Here is a 23,774-nt window from a genome sequence, read left to right as displayed (position 1 = left end):
CCCCCCCCAACAGCAACCCAAAGGGCCTCTCTCCTCCGTCCCATACACACACACACACACACACACACACACATACCCTGGCACTCCCACACACACACACACACTACTCCCTTCAGCTGCAGTCCTGTTTGGTTGTTTGTTTGTCTAAACCACTGTTACTGTCCCCACACACACACACACACACACACACACACACACACACTTCCTGATTCTGTCTCAGCATGCTCAATCCCTCGGCCCAATCAGACGCTGTCTCCTGTAGACCAGACGCACACGTACACACGCACACACACACACACACACACACACAGCTCTAGATAACCAACCAATCAAACGCACAGCAACCTTAGATCAGCAGCCTATCAGTGGTCTCTCCTCCCTCTCTTGCTTTGTTTTTTAGTTCTCTCGTATCCATGGAAACACTCCCCCCCCCTAGCAACACTAACCCGCCATAGACCTCTGTCCATGCGTCGCAGGGGGAGGCTGGGGAGGCAGGGGGAGGCTGGGGGAGGCAGGGGGGAGGTAGGGGGAGGCAGGGGGGAGGCTGGGGGAGGCAGGGGGAGGTAGAAATCAGAGTGTTCTGTGTGTTCCAAACGAGGCCGTCTGTCCTCCGCTTTCTGCCTCCCCCTGGCAGCTCTGACGGTTCTGTTTGTCCCTTGTGTGTTTCTGTACCCCTGCCCTGCCCTACCCTACCCCTGCCCTACCCTACCCTGGCTCTACCCCTGCCCTACCCTACCCTACCCTGCCCTACCCTACCCTGCCCTACCCTACCCTACCCTACACTACCCTACCCTACCCCTACCCTACCCTACCCTACCCTACCCCTGCCCTGCCCTACCCTGCCCTGCCCTACCCTACCACTGCCCCTGCCCTGCCCTGCCCTACCCTGCCCTACCCTACCCTACACTACCCTACCCTACCCCTACCCTACCCTACCCTACCCCTGCCCTGCCCTGCCCTGCCCTACCCTGCCCTACCCTGCCCCTGCCCCTGCCCTGCCCTGCCCTGCCCTACCCTGCCCTACCCTGCCCCTGCCCCTGCCCTGCCCTGCCCTGCCCTACCCTACCCTACCCTACACTACCCTACCCTACCCCTACCCTACCCTACCCTACCCCTGCCCTGCCCTACCCTACCCCTGCCCCTGCCCTGCCCTGCCCTACCCCTGCCCCTGCCCTGCCCTACCCTACAGTACTGTACTCCTACGTGGCTCACAACACAAACACAAAGCTTCCTACCTTTCCTACACAATGTCCTCTCTCCCTCTCAGAGTTCTAGAACGTTCAGAAAACAGTTAAGTCCCAGCCGCCCCCCCCCCCCCCCCCCCCACTCCCCTCTTGTAAGTGCTACTGATGACATCACACCCTCACCTGCTACGGATTGATCTTATATGTTTATGTTTATGCTTGTACGTTTGAGCTGTTTCCGTTCCGCCGCTTTCTGAGTATCAGCTTTTCATTCTTATGTAACTGCTAGCGTTAGACGAGGGAAACCGTGAGATGTTTGTCTTCGCTGGGGGGGGTGGAGTCACAGCCATCTGTCCCGGCCACGCCCCGCCCCGCCCCGCCCCGCCCCGCCCCGCCCCCCTTGTCTCCCGCCAGGGGGCGGAGTCAGAGCAGGTGGCTGTGATCCTGCATGGGAGTCACAGTGCAGTTGAGTAGAAGTGAGTTCGTTAAAATTGAGTGTCAAGGATGCAGCTCATGTCAGGACGACACAACACAACGACATGGTAACCGACCGGCCATGGTTGTCATGGTAACCGGCCAGGTCCTGTTTCTTTTTTTTTTCTTTTTTTTATATTGCAGTACAGGGACGTGACAGCAGGTGGAGCCCCCCCCCCCCTTCTGGCCAGGCAGTGTAATAACACATGACGGGCGTTATAATAGGGCGTTATAATAGGGCGTTATTAAGAATGACCCCTACCCCACAGATGCTTCTCTATCACTCTGTCTCTCTCTCTCGTAACTCTCTACCCCGTGCCAACATTGTCCGAGCTCTAGAATTGTTTTGTTTTTTGAGGGTGGAAGAATGCATTTCTGGAGGGTTTCTTTTTCTTTTTAGTTTTTTTTTTTTTTGCTGTGTGCTCATTTTTAATTAAAACAGTTTAAAAAAAAAAACTAAACACCTTTTCGTTTGGATGACCTCCACAACAAAGAAAAGGATTTATTTATTTTCATATCGGGGATTGAGATTCTTTCCATGTCGTTTCTGTTTTTGTTGTTGTTTTTTTTCGCTTCATTCAATAAAGACTATCTTCTCAAAGCAGTGAGTGTTTTGTTGAATTCCTGAGTCCATCTACTTTGTGTGGAGCACACACACCACATCTCCTTCCACAGCTCGTGACGTTAGAATTATAAGGTTCTATCTCCATTGTGACGTTAGAATTATAAGGTTCTATCTCCATTGTGACGTTAGAATTATAAGGTTCTATCTCCATTTTTGGTCAAAATTGAGTTTTTTACATAATCTGATCCATTAGGTGTCCCATTAATGCCTGTGTGGTGTTATTTTTTTTAAATGTTTACATTTTTTAGTTAGTAATTAATAAAATACAAAGGTTCCATCTCACAAAACATAATGGAATGTAAAAACTTTGACGCTCAATATCTCTGAACTGCCCTAAACGGAGATAGAACCTTATCATTCTAAACGGAGATAGAACCTTATCATTCTAAACGGAGATAGAACCTTATCATTCTAAACGGAGATAGAACCTTATCATTCTAAGGGAGAGAGCCCGTAGCACACGTAACTGCCCCAGACCCCCAATATCGCTACTACTAAATATCATTTAATTCCACAACTAGATACTACTTCAGTTCCCATCATAGTTAGCTAGTTTACTTACTTAGCTAGATTACGTATCAAATGCACATGTGTGATGTGTTTACGCAGTGCGCACCAGTGGCACTTACAGTCACTCCCTCGCTTCTACTGTGCTTAGGCTACAGATCCAGTTGACTCGCAAGAGGCGAGTGTGACTAATCGCGAAGCATAATAGAGACAGTAGGCTGACACATATTTTCATAGAGACATAAAATTATTAAAATGTTTTTGTTGTTGTTGTTGTTGTTGCCATTTGGCGCCCTCGAGGCATTTGGCGCCCTTGGCGACCGCCTAGTTCACCTATGCCTAGGACCGGCCCTGTACACACACCCAACTGGGCCTGAACAAAGCACAGGCCGGTACTAGGCATAGTTGGAGAGAAAGAGAGAGGGAGAAGGAAGAGAGAGGAGAGAGAAGGAGAGAGAGAGAGAGGGAAGGAGAGAGAGAGAGAGAGGGGAAGAGAGAGAGGAGGAGAGAGAAGGAGAGACAGAGAGAGAGACAGAGAGAGAGAGAGAGAAGGAGAGACAGAGAGAGAGAGAGAGAGGAAGGACAGAGAGAGAGGGAGACAAAAAGAGAGGGGGAAGGAGTAGAGAGAAAGAGAGAGAGGAGAGAGAGCGAAGGCAGAGCAACTGCCGCTCAGGGCGCCTCAGTCTCACGCGCCTGTCTCCTTCGAATTCACGTCGACTACGTTCCAGTTCTGCATCCAGTTGAATGCGTGATTCAAGTAGCTCGTGACTATCAATACACCTAGGTAAAACTGAAACCATCCTATACGGATCCCCATCTAAACTCAGAAAGGCTGTAAATTACAAAATAAAAGTGGGTAACATTACTATCACAAGAAAAGAGGATATTACATACCTGGGCTCCATCTTAGAGGCAAATCTTTCCGGAGATAAAATGGCAGCAAAAGTAATCAAAAAAGTTAACCATAGAACTAGATTCTTGTACAGGATATCCTCACTTGTCAGTAAAAACACACTGAGGACCCTATCAGGAGCTCTCATTCAATGTCACTTCGACTATGCCGTAACATCATGGTACTATAGAACCACAAAGGCCCAAAAAACAAGACTCCAGACAGCCCAAAATAAACTGGTTAGGCTTCTGCTAGGCCTCAACCCTAGGACACATCTAACCGCTGCTCATTTTTTGAGCCTTGATTGGCTACGAGTAGTTGACAGAGTGTAGCAGCTTGCACTGGGCCTGGTCTTCAAGATACGCTACACCACAAAGACACCCAAGTACCTGTCAACATACTTCCAAAAAGTGAACAACGTCCACACATACAATACCAGAGGAAGCTCCACGAACCACGTTCAACCGCGTTGCACCACAAACAAGGGGTTAAACTCGTTTGCAAACTATGCAGTAAAAATGTGGAACGCCCTTCCTATAATCTTAAAGGAGTGCAAAACACTGCCCACCTTCAAAACCACTCTCAAAAAACATTTACAGGAGGCTGCAATCCGTAACTGGACCCTCTAAATCAAAAATCTGATTAAAAGACTACACCCCCACCTGGACTACCCTCTATATATTCTTGTGGTTTTGTTATGTCTCCCACACCCCCCCCCCCCCCCCCCCACCCGAAATACCCTCTGCACATACTAGTTGTTTTGTCCCACCCCCCTACCTGGTCTACACTCTGAGCAAACGCAATGTTATTATGTCGCTCCCCCCCGCCTAAATCTACTGGTGTTTTTGTACCCCCCCCCCACCATGACCACACACTGTACATACTTGTTGTTTTGTCCCCCCGCCCGAACTACCCATTGTACATATTATATGTCTGTCCCCCTGCCCGAACTACCCGCTGTACATACCTTATGTTTTGTTGTATTGTTCTTCCCATGTTGGATGTATGTTTATCTTGTAGATAGTACTAGTTTTTTTTTGTTTTTGTTTTTTGTCTGTCTTACATGTAACGATGAATTGAGAATCAAGGACCCCAATTGAAATAAGCCAGTGGCTTTCTTGGGTTTTTATCCTGTTAGTTGACCTTGTATGTAATATGTACTTTCATGTACCTACTTCTGCAAATCTTCTAATAAAGTTTTCAATCAATCAATCAATCGTGCAGACCCGGGAATGCCATTGACACGTTTGAAAGGCAAAACCCTAACCCTAACACGGTAATCGTAAGGCATTTAGCTTGTGTGTGAACGGCGAAAATCACTGGCGGTCCCCGGGTTGGGATTGTAATTTACAGGGAACTGTGTGTGAAATGGGCTTAACATTTTTACATTTATATTTTTGGCATTTAGCAGACGCCTTATTCCAAAGCGACTTACAATCAATACGTTTGACTAAGTAAGTGAATCATCAATCCACCAGTCGTAGCAGGAAGAGTAATCCAGCTCAGGCCCAAACCTTTTTTTGGGGGGGGGGACTTTTTTTTGCTTAAGACTTCAAACAGATCTTTCTGGAAATTCCTTAGTTTGTTGGTGTTTGTTTCTGCGACATTTCGGGACAAATGTCAGAATAAACACACACACACACACACACTCTCACACACACACACACACACACACACACACACACAGGACATTGACAGGTGAGTCAGAGCTGACTGGCCTTGTCATAGAGACCCTCCCTCTGTAGTGTCTGATAATGACATGAAACCAGACCGTGGCTCTCTACTGCCCCCCTGTGGTCATCAGTGAAGCCCTCATGACTACAGTGTGATGATGTAATGGAGAGATAGTGCAAGACACCTACTTATTTGTATTGATGAGGTAAAACATGTCATAATAAGTTGAAGGATTTGAGGTTAGCAATAATGTTTCATATGATATTCTGTGTTATGTCTCTGGAAACCAAAGACTTTTCATTCAAGTTCAGAGCAACCTTTGAGGCTTTTTGTTGACGTAGTCAGCCATCTCACCTCCTTGCATGACGACTTAATCTGTTTATCTTTTTCTATTCCTTCCTGGTATGAAGTCATGGTCCTGTGTTTCTCTGTCAGTCATTTATAAATGTTTTGTACAAGTAAACTTCCTTTCCAGTTCTTCCTGATTGACTTATAGGCTTGTCTAAGTGGATTATTTTTTCTTCATTTTATGGGTCATAAAGTCTTTCCTAAGCGAGCATAAGAGAACAGAAATTTGATTTTTATTTGTTTTTATTTGGTATTTCTGTGCAAATACAAACACATGAGAGATTTCTTTTTTTATCAAGGAACTCATTATCATTCTATCATGATTAAACGTGTCATACATTTAGGTGGAAAGTCACAAATCAACAGATTCTGGCACATATGATCACACTCCACACTCTATAGGCTTGTTACAAAGTCATTCAAGATGTATGAAAAGTAAAAGGTCTTAAAATCTAAAAAAGCAGTCTAAGTCATTCAAATGTGTCCAAATATCAAGCTATCATTTATGAGCAAAAAGAAAAAATGTAAAATACCTTTTTTAATGTATTTTTTCTGACAAGACACCTAAACATTTACACACCTAATATTCATCGATTATATATTAATTAATATCAAATTATATATTTAAATGATACCTAAAAACTACCACCACCTCAAACAAGCCACCATAAACAACACAACAGCAAACAACCCAGATTGAAACATTGTCATTTAAAAACTAATACACCTGATATTAACACTAGCAAAACCCTGCCCCCCCCCCTCCCTACACCCCCCACCCCAAAACACGCCACCATACACAACACAACAGCATATAACCCAGCATCACAACCAGCAGAGGCTAGGGGAGGTAGAAATGGGAGGACTGGCTCATGGTACTGCAGAGAAGGGAATGATGATGGTTTCTACAGCATATGAGGAATAAACCATTCCTTATTCCTCATACTATTACCTCAGTTACAATGAGCCAGTCCTCCCATTTCTGCCTCCACCAGCCTCCACTAATAAACACACATCCCAAAACAACAAACCATCACTGTACAGTACACACATCCAGACCAGTGGGATATTATCCTGAACCCCGCTGACGTGTTTCACATACAAACATTCAACCCCTCGTCATCATCAGCCGTACACACAGCCCCACCCAGACACCAGACATTCTGAAAAGCCCTTATATGGTAAAACAGGAAGTGGTAGGCATACTCTACCCTACACATACTCTACAGCAGGGGTTTTCAAAGTCCAAGACAGTGAGCCTCCCCTAAGAGAATTGTGACATACACACGCCCCAAAATAAACACCCCAACAGAAAACACCTCCCCCAGCCTCCCCCCAACTCCCCCAGCCTCAGACACAGGTGTTGCAGTAACCCAGAGACAGGTATTAAACGTGCACAAAATTCAGAGGTGTGCTATCCACCCATTTCCAGGTCCCCTCTGTGTCTCTGTCAATCAGACCAATCCAGACGTTCTTATTCAAATCACTGATAAAGTTCTGTTCCTCTCTGCTGTTGATGACCACCAGGTCTGCTCCTCTGTCTCTGCAGTCCTGTCTGCTCTCATCCCAGGTTCTTTCAGTCTCAGTGGAGAGGAAGTAGCAGCTGGAGCCAAACTTCCTCCATCCTTCTGCAAGCGTCTGCTAAATGCCAAACATGTAAATGTAAATGTAATAATATTGGTCTCTTCACTCTTAAAAACACAGTCTGAGTGCTTTGTTCCTCTCAACTTAAATGGAAACTATCTGAAACTATATGAAACTATATGAAACTATATGAACTATATGAAACTATATGAAACTATATGAAACTATCTGAAACTATATGAAACTATATGAAACTATATGAAACTATATGGAACTATATGAAACTATCTGAAACTATATGAAACTATCTGAAACTATATGAAACTATATGAAACTATATGGAACTATATGAAACTATCTGAAACTATATGAAACTATATGAAACTATATGAAACTATATGAACTATATGAACTATATGAAACTATATGAAACTATATGAAACTATCTGAAACTATATGAAACTATCTGAAACTATATGAAACTATATGAACTATATGAAACTATATGAACTATATGAAACTATATGAAACTATATGAACTATATGAAACTATATGAAACTATATGAACTATATGAACTATATGAAACTATATGAAACTATATGAAACTATCTGAAACTATATGAAACTATCTGAAACTATATGAAACTATATGAAACTATATGAACTATATGAAACTATATGAAACTATATGAACTATATGAACTATATGAAACTATATGAAACTATCTGAAACTATATGAAACTATCTGAAACTATATGAAACTATATGAACTATATGAAACTATATGAACTATATGAAACTATATGGAACTATATGAAACTATATGAAACTATATGGAACTATATGAAACTATATGAAACTATCTGAAACTATATGAACTATATGAACTATATGAAACTATATGAAACTATATGAAACTATATGAACTATATGAAACTATATGAACTATATGAACTATATGAAACTATATGAAACTATATGAAACTATATGAAACTATATGGAACTATATGAAACTATATGAAACTATATGAAACTATATGAAACTATATGGAACTATATGAAACTATATGAAACTATCTGAAACTATATGAAACTATATGAAACTATATGGAACTATATGAAACTATCTGAAACTATATGAAACTATATGAAACTATATGAAACTATATGAAACTATATGGAACTATATGAAACTATCTGAAACTATATGAAACTATCTGAAACTATATGAAACTATATGAACTATATGAAACTATATGAACTATATGAAACTATATGAAACTATATGAACTATATGAACTATATGAAACTATATGAAACTATATGAACTATATGAACTATATGAAACTATATGAAACTATATGAAACTATCTGAAACTATATGAAACTATCTGAAACTATATGAAACTATATGAAACTATATGAACTATATGAAACTATATGAAACTATATGAACTATATGAACTATATGAAACTATATGAAACTATCTGAAACTATATGAAACTATCTGAAACTATATGAAACTATATGAACTATATGAAACTATATGAACTATATGAAACTATATGGAACTATATGAAACTATATGAAACTATATGGAACTATATGAAACTATCTGAAACTATATGAACTATATGAACTATATGAAACTATATGAAACTATATGAAACTATATGAACTATATGAAACTATATGAAACTATATGAAACTATATGAACTATATGAAACTATATGAACTATATGAACTATATGAAACTATATGAAACTATATGAAACTATCTGAAACTATATGAAACTATCTGAAACTATATGAAACTATATGAACTATATGAAACTATATGAAACTATATGAAACTATATGAAACTATATGAAACTATATGAACTATATGAACTATATGAAACTATATGAAACTATATGAAACTATATGAAACTATATGAAACTATATGAACTATATGAAACTATATGAACTATATGAAACTATATGAACTATATGAAACTATATGAACTATATGAAACTATATGGAACTATATGAAACTATATGAACTATATGAACTATATGAAACTATATGAACTATATGAAACTATATGAAACTATATGAAACTATATGGAACTATATGAAACTATATGAAACTATATGAACTATATGAAACTATATGAAACTATATGGAACTATATGAAACTATATGAAACTATATGAAACTATATGAACTATATGAAACTATATGAAACTATATGGAACTATATGAAACTATATGGAACTATATGAAACTATATGAAACTATATGAACTATATGAAACTATATGAAACTATATGAAACTATATGAAACTATATGGAACTATATGAAACTATATGAAACTATATGAACTATATGAACTATATGAAACTATATGAAACTATATGAAACTATATGAAACTATATGAAACTATATGGAACTATATGAAACTATATGAAACTATATGAAACTATATGAAACTATATGAAACTATATGGAACTATATGAAACTATATGAAACTATATGAAACTATATGAACTATATATGAACTATATGAAACTATATGAAACTATATGAAACTATATGAACTATATGGAACTATATGAAACTATATGAAACTATATGAAACGATATGAAACTATATGAACTATATATGAACTATATGAAACTATATGAAACTATATTAAACTATATGAACTATATGAACTATATGAAACTATATGAAACTATATGAACTATATGAACTATATGAAACTATATGAAACTATATGAACTATATGAACTATATGAAACTATATGAAACTATATGAAACTATCTGAAACTATATGAAACTATCTGAAACTATATGAAACTATATGAAACTATATGAACTATATGAAACTATATGAAACTATATGAACTATATGAACTATATGAAACTATATGAAACTATCTGAAACTATATGAAACTATCTGAAACTATATGAAACTATATGAACTATATGAAACTATATGAACTATATGAAACTATATGGAACTATATGAAACTATATGAAACTATATGGAACTATATGAAACTATCTGAAACTATATGAACTATATGAACTATATGAAACTATATGAAACTATATGAAACTATATGAACTATATGAAACTATATGAAACTATATGAAACTATATGAACTATATGAAACTATATGAACTATATGAACTATATGAAACTATATGAAACTATATGAAACTATATGAAACTATCTGAAACTATATGAAACTATCTGAAACTATATGAAACTATATGAACTATATGAAACTATATGAAACTATATGAAACTATATGAAACTATATGAAACTATATGAACTATATGAACTATATGAAACTATATGAAACTATATGAAACTATATGAAACTATATGAAACTATATGAACTATATGAAACTATATGAACTATATGAAACTATATGAACTATATGAAACTATATGAACTATATGAAACTATATGGAACTATATGAAACTATATGAACTATATGAACTATATGAAACTATATGAACTATATGAAACTATATGAAACTATATGAAACTATATGGAACTATATGAAACTATATGAAACTATATGAACTATATGAAACTATATGAAACTATATGGAACTATATGAAACTATATGAAACTATATGAAACTATATGAACTATATGAAACTATATGAAACTATATGGAACTATATGAAACTATATGGAACTATATGAAACTATATGAAACTATATGAACTATATGAAACTATATGAAACTATATGAAACTATATGAAACTATATGGAACTATATGAAACTATATGAAACTATATGAACTATATGAACTATATGAAACTATATGAAACTATATGAAACTATATGAAACTATATGAAACTATATGGAACTATATGAAACTATATGAAACTATATGAAACTATATGAAACTATATGGAACTATATGAAACTATATGAAACTATATGAAACTATATGAACTATATATGAACTATATGAAACTATATGAAACTATATGAAACTATATGAACTATATGGAACTATATGAAACTATATGAAACTATATGAAACGATATGAAACTATATGAACTATATATGAACTATATGAAACTATATGAAACTATATTAAACTATATGAACTATATGAACTATATGAAACTATATGGAACTATATGAAACTATCTGAAACTATCTGAAACTATATGGAACTATATGGAACTATATTAAACTATATGGAACTATATGGAACTATATGAAACTATATGAAACTATATGAAACTATATGAACTATATATGAACTATATGAAACTATATGAAACTATATTAAACTATATGAACTATATGAACTATATGAAACTATATGGAACTATATGAAACTATCTGAAACTATCTGAAACTATATGGAACTATATGGAACTATATTAAACTATATGGAACTATATGGAATGGAATGGACTTTATTTGTCATTGCTACAGTACAGGTACCAAACAACGAAATTTAGGAACTATATGAACTATATGAAACTATATGGAACTATATGAAACTATATGAACTATATGAAACTATATGAACTATATGGAACTATATGGAACTATATGAAACTATATGGAACTATATGAAACTATATGAACTATATGAAACTATATGAACTATATGAAACTATATGAAACTATATGGAACTATACACACACACACACACACACACACACACACACACACACACACACACACACACACACACACACACACACACACACACACACACACACACACACACACACACACACACACACACACACACACACACACACACACACACACACACACACACACACACACACACACACACACACACACACACACACACACACACACACACACACACACACACACACACACACACACACACACACACACACACACACACACACACACACACACACACACACACACACACACACACACACACACACACACACACACACACACACACACACACACACACACACACACACACACACACACACACACACACACACACACACACACACACACACACACACACACACACACACACACACACACACACACACACACACACACACACACACACACACACACACACACACACACACACACACACACACACACACACACACACACACACACACACACACACACACACACACACACACACACACACACACACACACACACACACACACACACACACACACACACACACACACACACACACACACACACACACACACACACACACACACACACACACACACACACACACACACACACACACACACACACACACACACACACACACACACACACACACACACACACACACACACACACACACACACAGGACATTGACAGGTGAGTCAGAGCTGACTGGCCTTGTCATAGAGTCCCTCCCTCTGTAGTGTCTGATAATGACATGAAACCAGACCGTGGATCTCTACTGCCCCGCTGTGGTCATCAGTGAAGCCCTCATGACTACAGTATGATGATGTAATGGAGAGACAGTGCAAGGCACCTACTTATTTGTACTGATGAGGTAAAACATGTCATAATAAGTTGAAGGATTTGAGGCAAGCAATAATGTTTCATATGATATTCTGTGTTATGTCTCTGGAAACCAAAGACTTTTCATTCAAGTTCAGAGCAACCTTTGAGGCTTTTTGTTGATGTAGTCAGCCATCTCACCTCCTTGCATGACGACTTAATCTGTTTATCTTTTTCTATTCCTTCCTGGTATGAAGTCATGGTCCTGTGTTTCTCTGTCAGTCATTTATAAATGTTTTGTACAAGTCAACTTCCTTTCCAGTTCTTCCTGATTGACTTATAGGCTTGTCTAAGTGGATTATTTTCCCTTCATTTTATGGGTCATAAAGTCATTCCTCAGCGAGCATAAGAGAACAGAAATTAGATTTTTATTTGTTTTTATTTGGTATTTCTGTGCAAATACAAACACATGAGAGATTTCTTTTTATCAAGGAACTCATTATCATTCTATCATGATTAAACGTGTCATACATTTAGGTGGAAAGTCACAAATCAACAGATTCTGGCACATATGATCACACTCCACACTCTATAGGCTTGTTACAAAGTCATTCAAGATGTATGAAAAGTAAAAGGTCTTAAAATCTAAAAAAGCAGTCTAAGTCATTCAAATGTGTCCAAATATCAAGCTATCATTTATGAGCAAAAAGAAAAAAAATGAAAATGAATTTTTAACGTATTTTTTCTGACAAGACACCTAAACATTTACACACCTAATTTTAATATATTATATATTAATTAATATATAATTATATATTTAAATGATACCTAAAAACTACCACCACCTCAAACAAGCCACCATAAACAACACAACAGCAAACAACCCAGATTGAAACATTGTCATTTAAAAATGAATACACCTGATATTAACACTAGAAAAACCCTGCCCCCCCCCCAACTCCCCCAGCCTCCCCACTACCCCAGCCTCCCCCCCTCCCCCAACCTCCCCCTCCCCAGCCTCCCCCCCAGCCTCCCCCCCTCCCCCAGCCCCCCACCCTCTCCCAGCCTCCAAGCCTCCCTCTCCCCCAGCCTCAGACACAGGTGTTGCAGTAACCCAGAGACAGGTATTAAACGTGCACAAAATGCAATTGCTGTTATGTATAAACCACTTTCTCACAGATCCAGGACCACTTGTTACTACATGGGAAGTCATGCCATCGATTAGGTTTACTTCCATAATGAAAACACAGTCCTCATCCCCATAATAATCGTCTGGCTCATTCTCATCCCAGTACTCTGAGGTCAGAGGTGTGCCATCTACCCATTTCCAGGTCCCCTCTGTGTCTCTGTCAGTCAGACCAATCCAGACCAACAAACTAAAATCACTGATAAAGTCCTGTTCCTCTCTGCTGTTGATGACCACCAGGTCTGCTCCTCTGCCTCTGCAGTCCTGTCTGCTCTCCTCCCAGGTTTTAGTCTCAGTGGAGAGGAAGTAGCAGCTGCAGTCAAACTTCATCCATCCTTCTGCACAACCGGTTTTCTCACAAAGTTTCCTCTGAAGGTGGTCTCTCTCTCTAGTCAGGTTGTTGTAACTGGTCTGTAACTGGTCTCTCTCTCCAGTCAGGTTGTTGTAACTGGTCTGTAACTGGTCTCTCTCTCTAGTCAGGTTGTTGTAACTGGTCTGTAACTGGTCTCTCTCTTCAGTCAGGTTGTTGTAACTGGTCTGTAACTGGTCTCTCTCTTCAGTCAGGTTGTTGTAACTGGTCTGTAACTGGTCTCTCTCTTTAGTCAGGTTGTTGTAACTGGTCTGTAACTGGTCTCTCTCTTTAGTCAGGTTGTTGTAACTGGTCTGTAACTGGTCTCTCTTGTTATGACACGGGAGCGAGGGGGCTCAAGGACACGACACCGGAGGCAGAATACAGTGTTAGCCCCGTAGGGTATTTATTTACAGTGCAGGCGGGTGGAAAAACTGATGATGAGTCCGGGGGTTTCAGCCTGGCGGGCTGGGGGTAGTGGCTGGCGTGGGCTGTAGAGGAACAGAGAAACAGCGTAAGTCTCTACGGTAGGCCAGTACAAAAAGGTATGTGCGCATCCAAAAAGCACAAGGGAATTTGTATATGGGAAAATACAAATCACAAAAATAGTAACAAGAGCAAAGTACTCGACTGGTAATAGAGGATACTTGCCAGGCCATTCTTAGGGAAGAACTGACGATGAATGAAGGGAGTCCAGGGTAGATGTAGCCAGAGGGTTGATTGGGAGTGGAGACAGGTGTGTTGGTTTGGCTGTGGCTGGATAACCCTCCAATCACCGGGAACGAGCTTCACCTGCGGCGGAGAGCACGCTGTGCTCGAGTTGTGGGGGCGGGTGCTCGAGCTGTGGGGGCGGGGGAGGGCGTGTGTGACGGCCCAGCCGTAACAGGACCCCCCCCCGAGGGGGAGCCTCCTGGCGACCGGCCCGGAGCATCCGGGTGGGCCCGATAGAAGTCCCTGAGGAGGACTGGGGACATGATCTGGGACCGGGGAATCCAGCTCCGTTCCTCTGGGCCATATCCTTCCCAGTCCACCAGGTACTGGAAACCCCGGCCACAGCGACGAACCCTGAGGATCTTCGTTACCGCCCACTGGGGGTGGCCATCCACCAACTGAGGAGGGGGCGGTGCAGGGGCTGGTGGCATCAGGTCGCTGGCGACATGGGGCTTAACCCGGGAGACGTGGAACACCGGGTGTATCCGACGGAGGGAGTGAGGGAGGACCAGCCGGATGGCAGCGGGGTTGATGACCCGGTCGATGGCGTAGGGGCCGATGTATCTCGACGCCAACTTCCGGGAGGGGACATTGAGGGGGAGATCCGCCGTGGAGAGCCAGACCCTCTGGCCCACCTGGTACACAGGAGCTGGAGTGCGACGACGGTTGGCGCTTCGGGTAGTTCGGGCGGTGGCCCGAAGCAAGGCCGAGCGTACGGAGGTCCAGACCCGACGACAGCGAAGGAGGTGTGCCTGGACCGATGGTACCGACGCTTCGCCCTCCTGGGTAGAAAGCAGGGGTGGCTGGTACCCCAAGGAGCACTCGAAGGGGGACCGGCCGGTGGCTTCATTTATCATGGCGTTCAGAGAGTACTCCACCCAGGGTAGGTCCTTGCTCCAGGAGGATGGATGGAGGGAGGACATGCAGCGGAGTGCCGACTCCAGGCTCTGGTTGGCTCTCTCCGCCTGCCCATTGGTCTGGGGATGGTAGCCGGAGGAAAGGCTGGTTGTGGCCCCAATCCCAGAACAGAAGGCCTGCCACACCTTGGATGTGAACTGGGGGCCACGGTCGGAAACCACATCCTGCGGAAGCCCGTAAAGACGGAAGACGTGGGTGGTGAGTAGCTCCGCCGTCTCCGCCGAGGTCGGTAGCTTTGCCAGAGCTACCAACCGCACGGACTTGGAGAAGCGGTCCACGATGGTGAGGATGACCGTGTTGCCTAGAGACGGGGGAAGGCCGGTCACGAAGTCCATGGCGAGGTGGGACCACGGTCGGCCGGGCACGGGTAGAGGCCGCAGCAGTCCTGAAGGCGGCCGGTGGGATGCCTTGCTGCGAGCGCAGGTAGGGCAGGCCGAGACGAACTCCCTGACGTTCGCGGCCATGGTGGACCACCAGAACCGCCGGCGCAGGAAGGACAGTGTGCGTAGGGCCCCAGGATGGCAGGCGAAGCGGCTGGCGTGGCCCCACTGCATCACCTTGGTCCTGACGGCGTCCGGGACGAAGAGACGGCCGGGGGACCCCGGTCGGGGATCTGGCTGGGTGCGCTGTGCAGCTCTGACCACCGCCTCGATCTCCAGGGTGACCACTCCAACGACCCGGGAGGATGGAACGATGGTGTCAGGAGTGGTGGGTTCCTCCTCTGCGGCATGGAGCCGAGAAAGGGAGTCAGCCTTGGCGTTCAGGGAGCCCGGACGGAACGTGAGGTGGAAGTTAAACCGCCCGAGGAACAGGGCCCAGCGTGCCTGACGGGAGTTCAACCGCCTGGCCGACTTGATGTAGGTTAGGTTCTTGTGGTCCGACCAGACGGTGAAGGGGTGCTCTGCGCCCTCCAGCCAGTGCCGCCACTCGTGGAACGCCTCCACCACCGCCAGCAGCTCGCGGTTCCCGATGTCGTAGTTGGCCTCGGCGGAGGTATAACGGCGGGAGTAGAAGGCGCAGGGGTGCACGGTCTGGTCCTCCGATCGTTGAGAGAGCACGCCACCGACGCCCGTGTCTGAGGCGTCCACTTCCACAATGAAGGGCCTAGAGGGGTCTGGGTTGATTAGGACCGGCGCCGAGGTGAAGAGCCTCTTCAGGTCACTGAAGGCAGCGCTGGCTGCTGGTGTCCACGTGAACTGGCGCAGGGGGGAGGTGAGGGCAGTGAGGGGGGCGGCTACCCGGCTGAAGTCCCGGATGAATCGCCGGTAGAAGTTGGCAAAGCCGAGGAATGACTGCAGCTGTTTCCGGGTGGTAGGTTGGCCCCACTCGACGACGGCCCGAGTCTTCTTGGGGTCAGGGCGAGTCAACCCACCCTCCACGATGAGCCCCAGGAATTCCACAGAGTGAGTGTGGAAAGAGCACTTCTCAGCCTTAATAAAAAGGCGATTCTCCAGTAGGCGCTGGAGGACTAGGCGGACATGTTGGACATGCTCCTCAGGGTTCCTGGAGAATACTAGGATGTCATCCAGGTAGAGGACGACAAAGATGTCCAGCATGTCCCTGAGGACGTCGTTCATGAGGGCCTGAAAGACGGAGGGGGCGTTAGTGAGACCAAAGGGCATGACGAGGTACTCATAGTGGCCACGGGGGGTCTTGAATGCCGTCTTCCACTCGTCACCCTCACGAATCCGGACAAGATGGTAGGCGTTCCGGAGGTCCAGCTTAGTGAAGATGGTGGCCCCAAGGAGGGGCTCAAAGTTGGAGCTCATGAGGGGGAGAGGATAGGTGTTCCGGACGGTGATGGCATTGAGCTCACGGTAGTCAATGCAAGGCCTGAGGGTTCCATCCTTCTTCTTAACGAAGAAAAACCCCGCTGCCACCGGGGAGTGTGATGGACGGATGAGCCCCTCAGCCAGACAGTCGGAGATGTAGGTGTCCATGGCTGCCTTCTCCGGGGGGGCAAGGTTGTAGAGGCGACTGACCGGAAGTTTGTTGCCAGGGCGGAGCTCGACGGCACAGTCGTAGGGCCGGTGAGGGGGCAGGGTGCGAGCACGCTCCTTGCTGAAGGCCTCTCCGAGGTCGTGGTAGACCTCTGGGATGGAGGAGAGGTCAGGGGGAGCCGGAGGCGGTCGCAGAGGCGATGAGGGGGTATGGGCGGCACGGAGGCACCGGGCGTAACATGCGGTACTCCAGCTCAGGATACGTCCCTCACCATAGCTGACATGGGGAATGTGGAGCTCGAGCCACGGTCGTCCCAGGATGAGCGGGGACTGGGGGGTTTTGAGGATGTAGAACCGGATCTCCTCCACATGGTTCCCAGAGACGGTCAAGGAGAGGGGTGTAGAGCGGTGGGTGAGAGGCCCCAGGCTGTGTCCGTCTAGGGCTGAGACGGAGAGGGGGGTCTCGAGGGCAACGAGGGGAATGGCAGCTGAGCGGGCCAGCTGGGCGTCCATAAAGTTCTCGTCTGCTCCTGAGTCAATGATGGCCTCGACCGTGAGGTTCTGCCCCTGCCAGGAGAGGGTGACAGAGAACCTGGCTGGGCTGGTGGTAGGTGGGGATTGAAAGACACGGCTCACCCGGATTCCCCCTTCGGGTGAGCCTGCCCTTTTGATAGGGACGGGCAGGTGTCACGGAGGTGTCCCTTCTCTCCACAGTAGAGGCACAGGCCCTGGGCCCTTCTCCTCTCCTTCTCCGCCGTGGTGAGGCGGGCTCGACCAAGCTGCATCGGCTCCTCGCCAGTGCATGGGGTGTAGGTCGACTCCCGTGCGGAGGAGGGGTTGGCTGTGACGATAGGGTCCTGGGGGCGTGGCGAGCTGGTCTGGTAGCGCCCTCTCTCTCTCCGACGCTCCCGGGAGCGCTCGTCAACGTCGATGGCTAGGGCCACTAGTTCGTCCAGGGTGGCGGGTCTGTCCCGGACGAGCTCGTCCTTGATGACCTCACTCAGCCCCTGGCGGAAAGCAGATCGCAGTGCCCTGTCATTCCATCCGCTTCCCGCTGCCAGGGTGCGAAACTCGGTAGAGTAGGCCGCCGCGGTTCGGTTCCCCTGGTGGAGTGACATCAGTCGCGCCCCGACCTCCTGTCCTGCAGTGGGGTGGTCGAAAACCCTCTTGAACTCCGTGAGGAAGGTAGCGTAGTCACCGAACAGGTCAGGGCGGGCGCAGAGGGTGGCCTGGACCCAATTCAGGGCGTCGCCGGTGGTGAGGTTGGTGATGAACGCCACCCGGGCTGCCGGCGACCAGAACTGGCTGGGCTGATGCGAGAACACCAACTCGCACTGGAGGATGAAGCCTCGGAACTGGGCGAAGGCTCCGTCGAAGGGGCGGGGGCTGGCTAGGTGGGGCTCCCGTGGCTGTCCAGTAGGTGGTGCCGGTAGCTGGGCAGGGTCAGGGAGAGCAGGGGGGGGGGGCAAAGGCTGCGAGCGCGGCCACCTGTGCCGTAAGCGCTTGGGTCGTAGTGATGAGGTGCTGCATCTGGGTGGCGCGGTGCTCCTGGTTAGCCTCCTGGGTTGTAATGCGAGTGTTCAGGGCCTGGCACGCTGTAGCGGCCGCCTGGAGGAGGTGAGTGTGTTCAGCGAGGATCTGGATAGCCGTCGGGCCGGATCCAGGGGTGGGAGATGGTGCCCGGTCCTTCGTGTCGTCTGAGCCCAATTGCATGGTCAGTTCTTCTGTTATGACACGGGAGCGAGGGGGCTCAAGGACACGACACCGGAGGCAGAATACAGTGTTAGCCCCGTAGGGTATTTATTTACAGTGCAGGCGGGTGGAAAAACAGATGATGAGTCCGGGGGTTTCAGCCTGGCGGGCTGGGGGTAGTGGCTGGCGTGGGCTGTAGAGGAACAGAGAAACAGCGTAAGTCTCTACGGTAGGCCAGTACAAAAAGGTATGTGCGCATCCAAAAAGCACAAGGGAATTTGTATATGGGAAAATACAAATCACAAAAATAGTAACAAGAGCAAAGTACTCGACTGGTAATAGAGGATACTTGCCAGGCCATTCTTAGGGAAGAACTGACGATGAATGAAGGGAGTCCAGGGTAGATGTAGCCAGAGGGTTGATTGGGAGTGGAGACAGGTGTGTTGGTTTGGCTGTGGCTGGATAACCCTCCAATCACCGGGAACGAGCTTCACCTGCGGCGGAGAGCACGCTGTGCTCGAGTTGTGGGGGCGGGTGCTCGAGCTGTGGGGGCGGGGGAGGGCGTGTGTGACGGCCCAGCCGTAACATCTCTCTTTAGTCAGGTTGTTGTAACTGGTCTGTAACTGGTCTCTCTCTTCAGTCAGGTTGTTGTAACTGGTCTGTAACTGGTCTCTCTCTTCAGTCAGGTTGTTGTAACTGGTCTGTAACTGGTCTCTCTCTTTAGTCAGGTTGTTGTCTGAGAGAAAGGAGAAGCCACCACCGTGGTGGGATGCATCTCGGGGGGGGACGAGGCGGCGTACAGGGATGAGGTAGAGCAACTGAGCAAGCTGTGCAAGGTTAACAACCTGCTGCTGAACAAGTCAAAGACCCAGGAAATCATCGTAGACTTCAGGAGGAAAAAGTCCGAGATCCAGCCCCTGCTCATCGACGGAGAGAGCGTGGAGAGAGTCTCAACCCTCCGATTCCTGGGGGTGCACATGCAGGATGACCTGACCTGGAAGGACAACACAAAAGCCACCATCAAGAAGGCACAACAGCGGCTATACATCCTGAGAGTCCTCAGGAAGGAACACAGCAAGCAGGAGATACTGGTGACCTTCTACCGCGGCGCAGTGGAGAGCATCCTCACCTACGGCATCTGCAACTGGTTCTCCAGCTGCACAACCGCGGAGAGAAATGCGCTACAGAGAGTCGTGAGAACAGCCCAGAAGATCACCGGCGCCCCCCTCCCCTCTCTGGAAGAGCTGTACAACACACGCTGTCTCGGGAAGGCCTCCAAGATCTCCAGGGACCCAACCCACCCTGGGTACGAACACTTTACCCGGCTGCCCTCGAAAAGGCGGTTCAGGACCATGGCCGCAAGGACAAACAGACTGAAGAACAGCTTCTACCCCAGGGCCGTCCAGGCCCTGAACACAGCAAAGACCTAGGTTCTGGGCCCTGGACAGTCTGGACGGATTGATGGCAGCTGCTGGACTGAAAAAATCAGGTGTAGTGCTGAGGCACAAATATGTACATTTCAAGCCTGCAAACTGCAACACTTTAAATAAATGTGCAATAACACTATGTGCAATATGACAACCCTAGTCGTCTATCTGTACAGTATAGTATAGTGGATAGTGTACATAGCCTTTATTTATGTAAACCAGCTCCTTCCCTTCTTGTGTTTTTTTAAAGTGTTTTTTTAAAGTTTTTTTTTTTCTTTCCTAACACCAGGGGAGCCACCCCTCCTAAATTTCGTTGTTTGGTACCTGTACTATAGCAATGACAATAAAGACCATTCATTCATGTGGCTTGGGGTTGGCATGTTCCCCCCATGTCCACTAGGGGTCTCCTTCACCCCACATGGAAAGACATGCCAAAGTGAACACCCGTCCCTGACCACGACGGTGAAGAACGCTACTTGGTCCCCGGGGCGCCGGGCGTCGGTTCAAGCCGCGCCAAAAGGGCGACCGCTGCCCCTGGCTGCCAGTGGAGGAATGGCAGCCCGGATGGGTTACAAAGGCAGAGGACAATTTCCACCTGGCGACCCGCCGAAGATAGTGCATGTGCTTGTGTTTGTGTGTGTGTTCACCTAAAAACTTGCATGTGTGTGATCAGAGTGTAAAACTGCCGTGTGTGGCCATTAAAAGACCATCAAGGTCCGATTTCTTCTTAAAACTTCAGCCTGTACACTCTCACGGCTGTCAGAACTGCAGAGTCACTACCCATCTTCCGTCGGAGACTGAAGACCCATTGCCATTGTCCACTGGTCAATTACGAGGGTTCGTTATCTAGGCACATCGCCCCCTAGTGGTTGTTGACAGAGGCAATACCATGCTATACGTCCTGTTTCCAAATCTATTTGCTTCTGTGTGTTTTATTTATGATAAGGGGAAGAGAGGTGTCGGGCTGCTGGGGAGGATGAATAGGTATTTCATTCATTTTTTTAAAAACTGATTTTTTTTTTCCAAAGCCAAATCACCTATAAAAAGCCAATCTAAAATCTAACTGAACTCTCCAATAACGTTGTGTGGCTCCTAATTGTTTTGTGTCCCAGCAGAGCTCTCAGGTCTTCTGACGCTGTCTTCCTCTGGGTACCACATGGACACAAGAAGAGGTTTGGTGAGGCTACGTTCTCCTCAGCACATTATGTTCAAGTCAAGACTAAAAACCCATCTTTTTAATATTGCCTTTAAATGACTATTATTTTCTAAATGTATCTTTTAATGTTAGTTGATGAATCTATACATTTGTATATATTTGTATATGTATTTACATGTTTAAATCTCATAGTAATTCTTATATTATTAGTTAGTTATTTGGTTTATCTTTGTTCTATGCCCCTTGGATTGTAGGGTTTATTCTTGTTTTATTATGTAGTTTATATCATTGCTATTGTGTGTTTTATTGATTACTATTGTCCTATTATTATGTTTACGCTGTGTGGAAATGCAGGAAAAGTGCTTTACAAATAAAGGTTATTATTATTATTGTTATTATTATTATTATTATTGTTATTATTGTTGTTATCCTTATTGTTATCATTATTATTATTATTATGATGATGATGATGATGATGATGATGATGATGATCCTTTCTGGCGTGGAGGGATCTGCCTTGGGTGTTGACGCGGTGTATTGTGGGAGCAGCAGATTCAAGATGGCGGCGAGCAGACGGCTGCACAAGGTAGACCTCCTGATCCATATATATATATCTCTCTCTTCTCACATCTCAGTTAACTGAATAGACTCAAAGTCCTTCTCCTGCTCCAGCCCGGCGCAGGCAGACGTGTGGCTCCTCCCGGGCGGGTGTCGCGTCTGTGTGTGGCGGAGAAAGGTCTTCTGAAGCCACTAGCCTAGCTAACATAAAGGTCCACTAGCTCAGATGTTGTTAGCGAGGCTAGGGAAGAGAAGCGCCCGGCACGTTATGGGCTGCGTTCGTAAACTCGCTCTGGAAATCTGATCAGCACTCATGGAACGCCTCTTGTCCAATCAAATGACTCGGTCCCTTTTATGACGTTGGCCCAGTGTGCGCTCCGGCGTTCTCAGAGCGAGTTTACGAACGCAGCCTAGGCCACAGAGACACCGGGACACCGGGTTTCTCCTGGACGGGATATGGGAAGTAGTTCAGCTAACAAGCCAGTCTGCGACGTTATTGTTATTATTATTATTATTATTATTATTATTATTATTATTGTTATTGTTATTAGTAAAACAATTTTTTATCTGTCTAATTACTCCCCGAAGCAGCTACTAGTACTACACAACATGTCGACAACCTTGATTCTGGTGATCACATTATTATATTGGTTATCTATCTATGTATCTATGTATCTATGTATCTGTCTGTCTGTCTATCTCTCTACCTATCTATCTATGTATCTATCTATCTATGTATCTATCTGTCTGTCTGGCTGTCTGTCTATCTACCTATCTATCTATCTATGTATCTGTCTGTCTGTCTATCTATCTACCTATCTATCTATCTATGTATCTATGTATCTATCTACCTATCTATCTATCTGTCTGGCTGTCTGTCTATCTATGTATCTATGTATCTATCTACCTATCTATCTGTCTGTCTGTCTATCTATCTACCTACCTATCTATCTATCTATGTATCTATCTGTCTGTCTGGCTGTCTGTCTATCTACCTACCTATCTATCTATCTA

General features: G+C 44.8%; 2 protein-coding genes across 2 annotated transcripts in view; one reads left to right on the top strand and one right to left on the bottom strand.

Moving 5' to 3' along the window:
• Positions 1-1,607: 1,607 nt before the first annotated feature.
• Positions 1,608-21,466, bottom strand: LOC308159139 (uncharacterized protein; the record flags this gene model as incomplete). The annotated part of the gene is made up of 4 exons (XM_080532892.1): positions 1,608-1,628; positions 14,055-14,683; positions 20,206-20,355; positions 21,460-21,466. The coding sequence occupies 4 exons, from the start codon at positions 21,464-21,466 to the stop codon at positions 1,608-1,610; spliced, it is 807 nt and encodes a 268-aa protein (XP_080389018.1).
• A 1,288-nt stretch (positions 21,467-22,754) lies between these two features.
• The window catches only part of ube2l3b (ubiquitin-conjugating enzyme E2L 3b), a 14,054-nt gene continuing 13,034 nt past the window's right edge, over positions 22,755-23,774 (top strand). The window contains exon 1 of the mRNA XM_080532643.1: positions 22,755-22,788. Within this exon, the coding sequence (XP_080388769.1) occupies positions 22,762-22,788 (27 nt within the window). The 5' untranslated portion in view covers positions 22,755-22,761. The remainder of the gene's footprint in view (positions 22,789-23,774) is intronic.

The sequence above is a fragment of the Nansenia antarctica genome, assembly GCF_963989245.1.
Source record: "Nansenia antarctica genome assembly, chromosome: 5".
NCBI lineage: Eukaryota > Metazoa > Chordata > Actinopteri > Argentiniformes > Microstomatidae > Nansenia > Nansenia antarctica.
The sequence above is the reverse complement of the archived record's forward strand: the minus strand, read 5'-3'. Positions and strand labels throughout refer to the sequence as shown.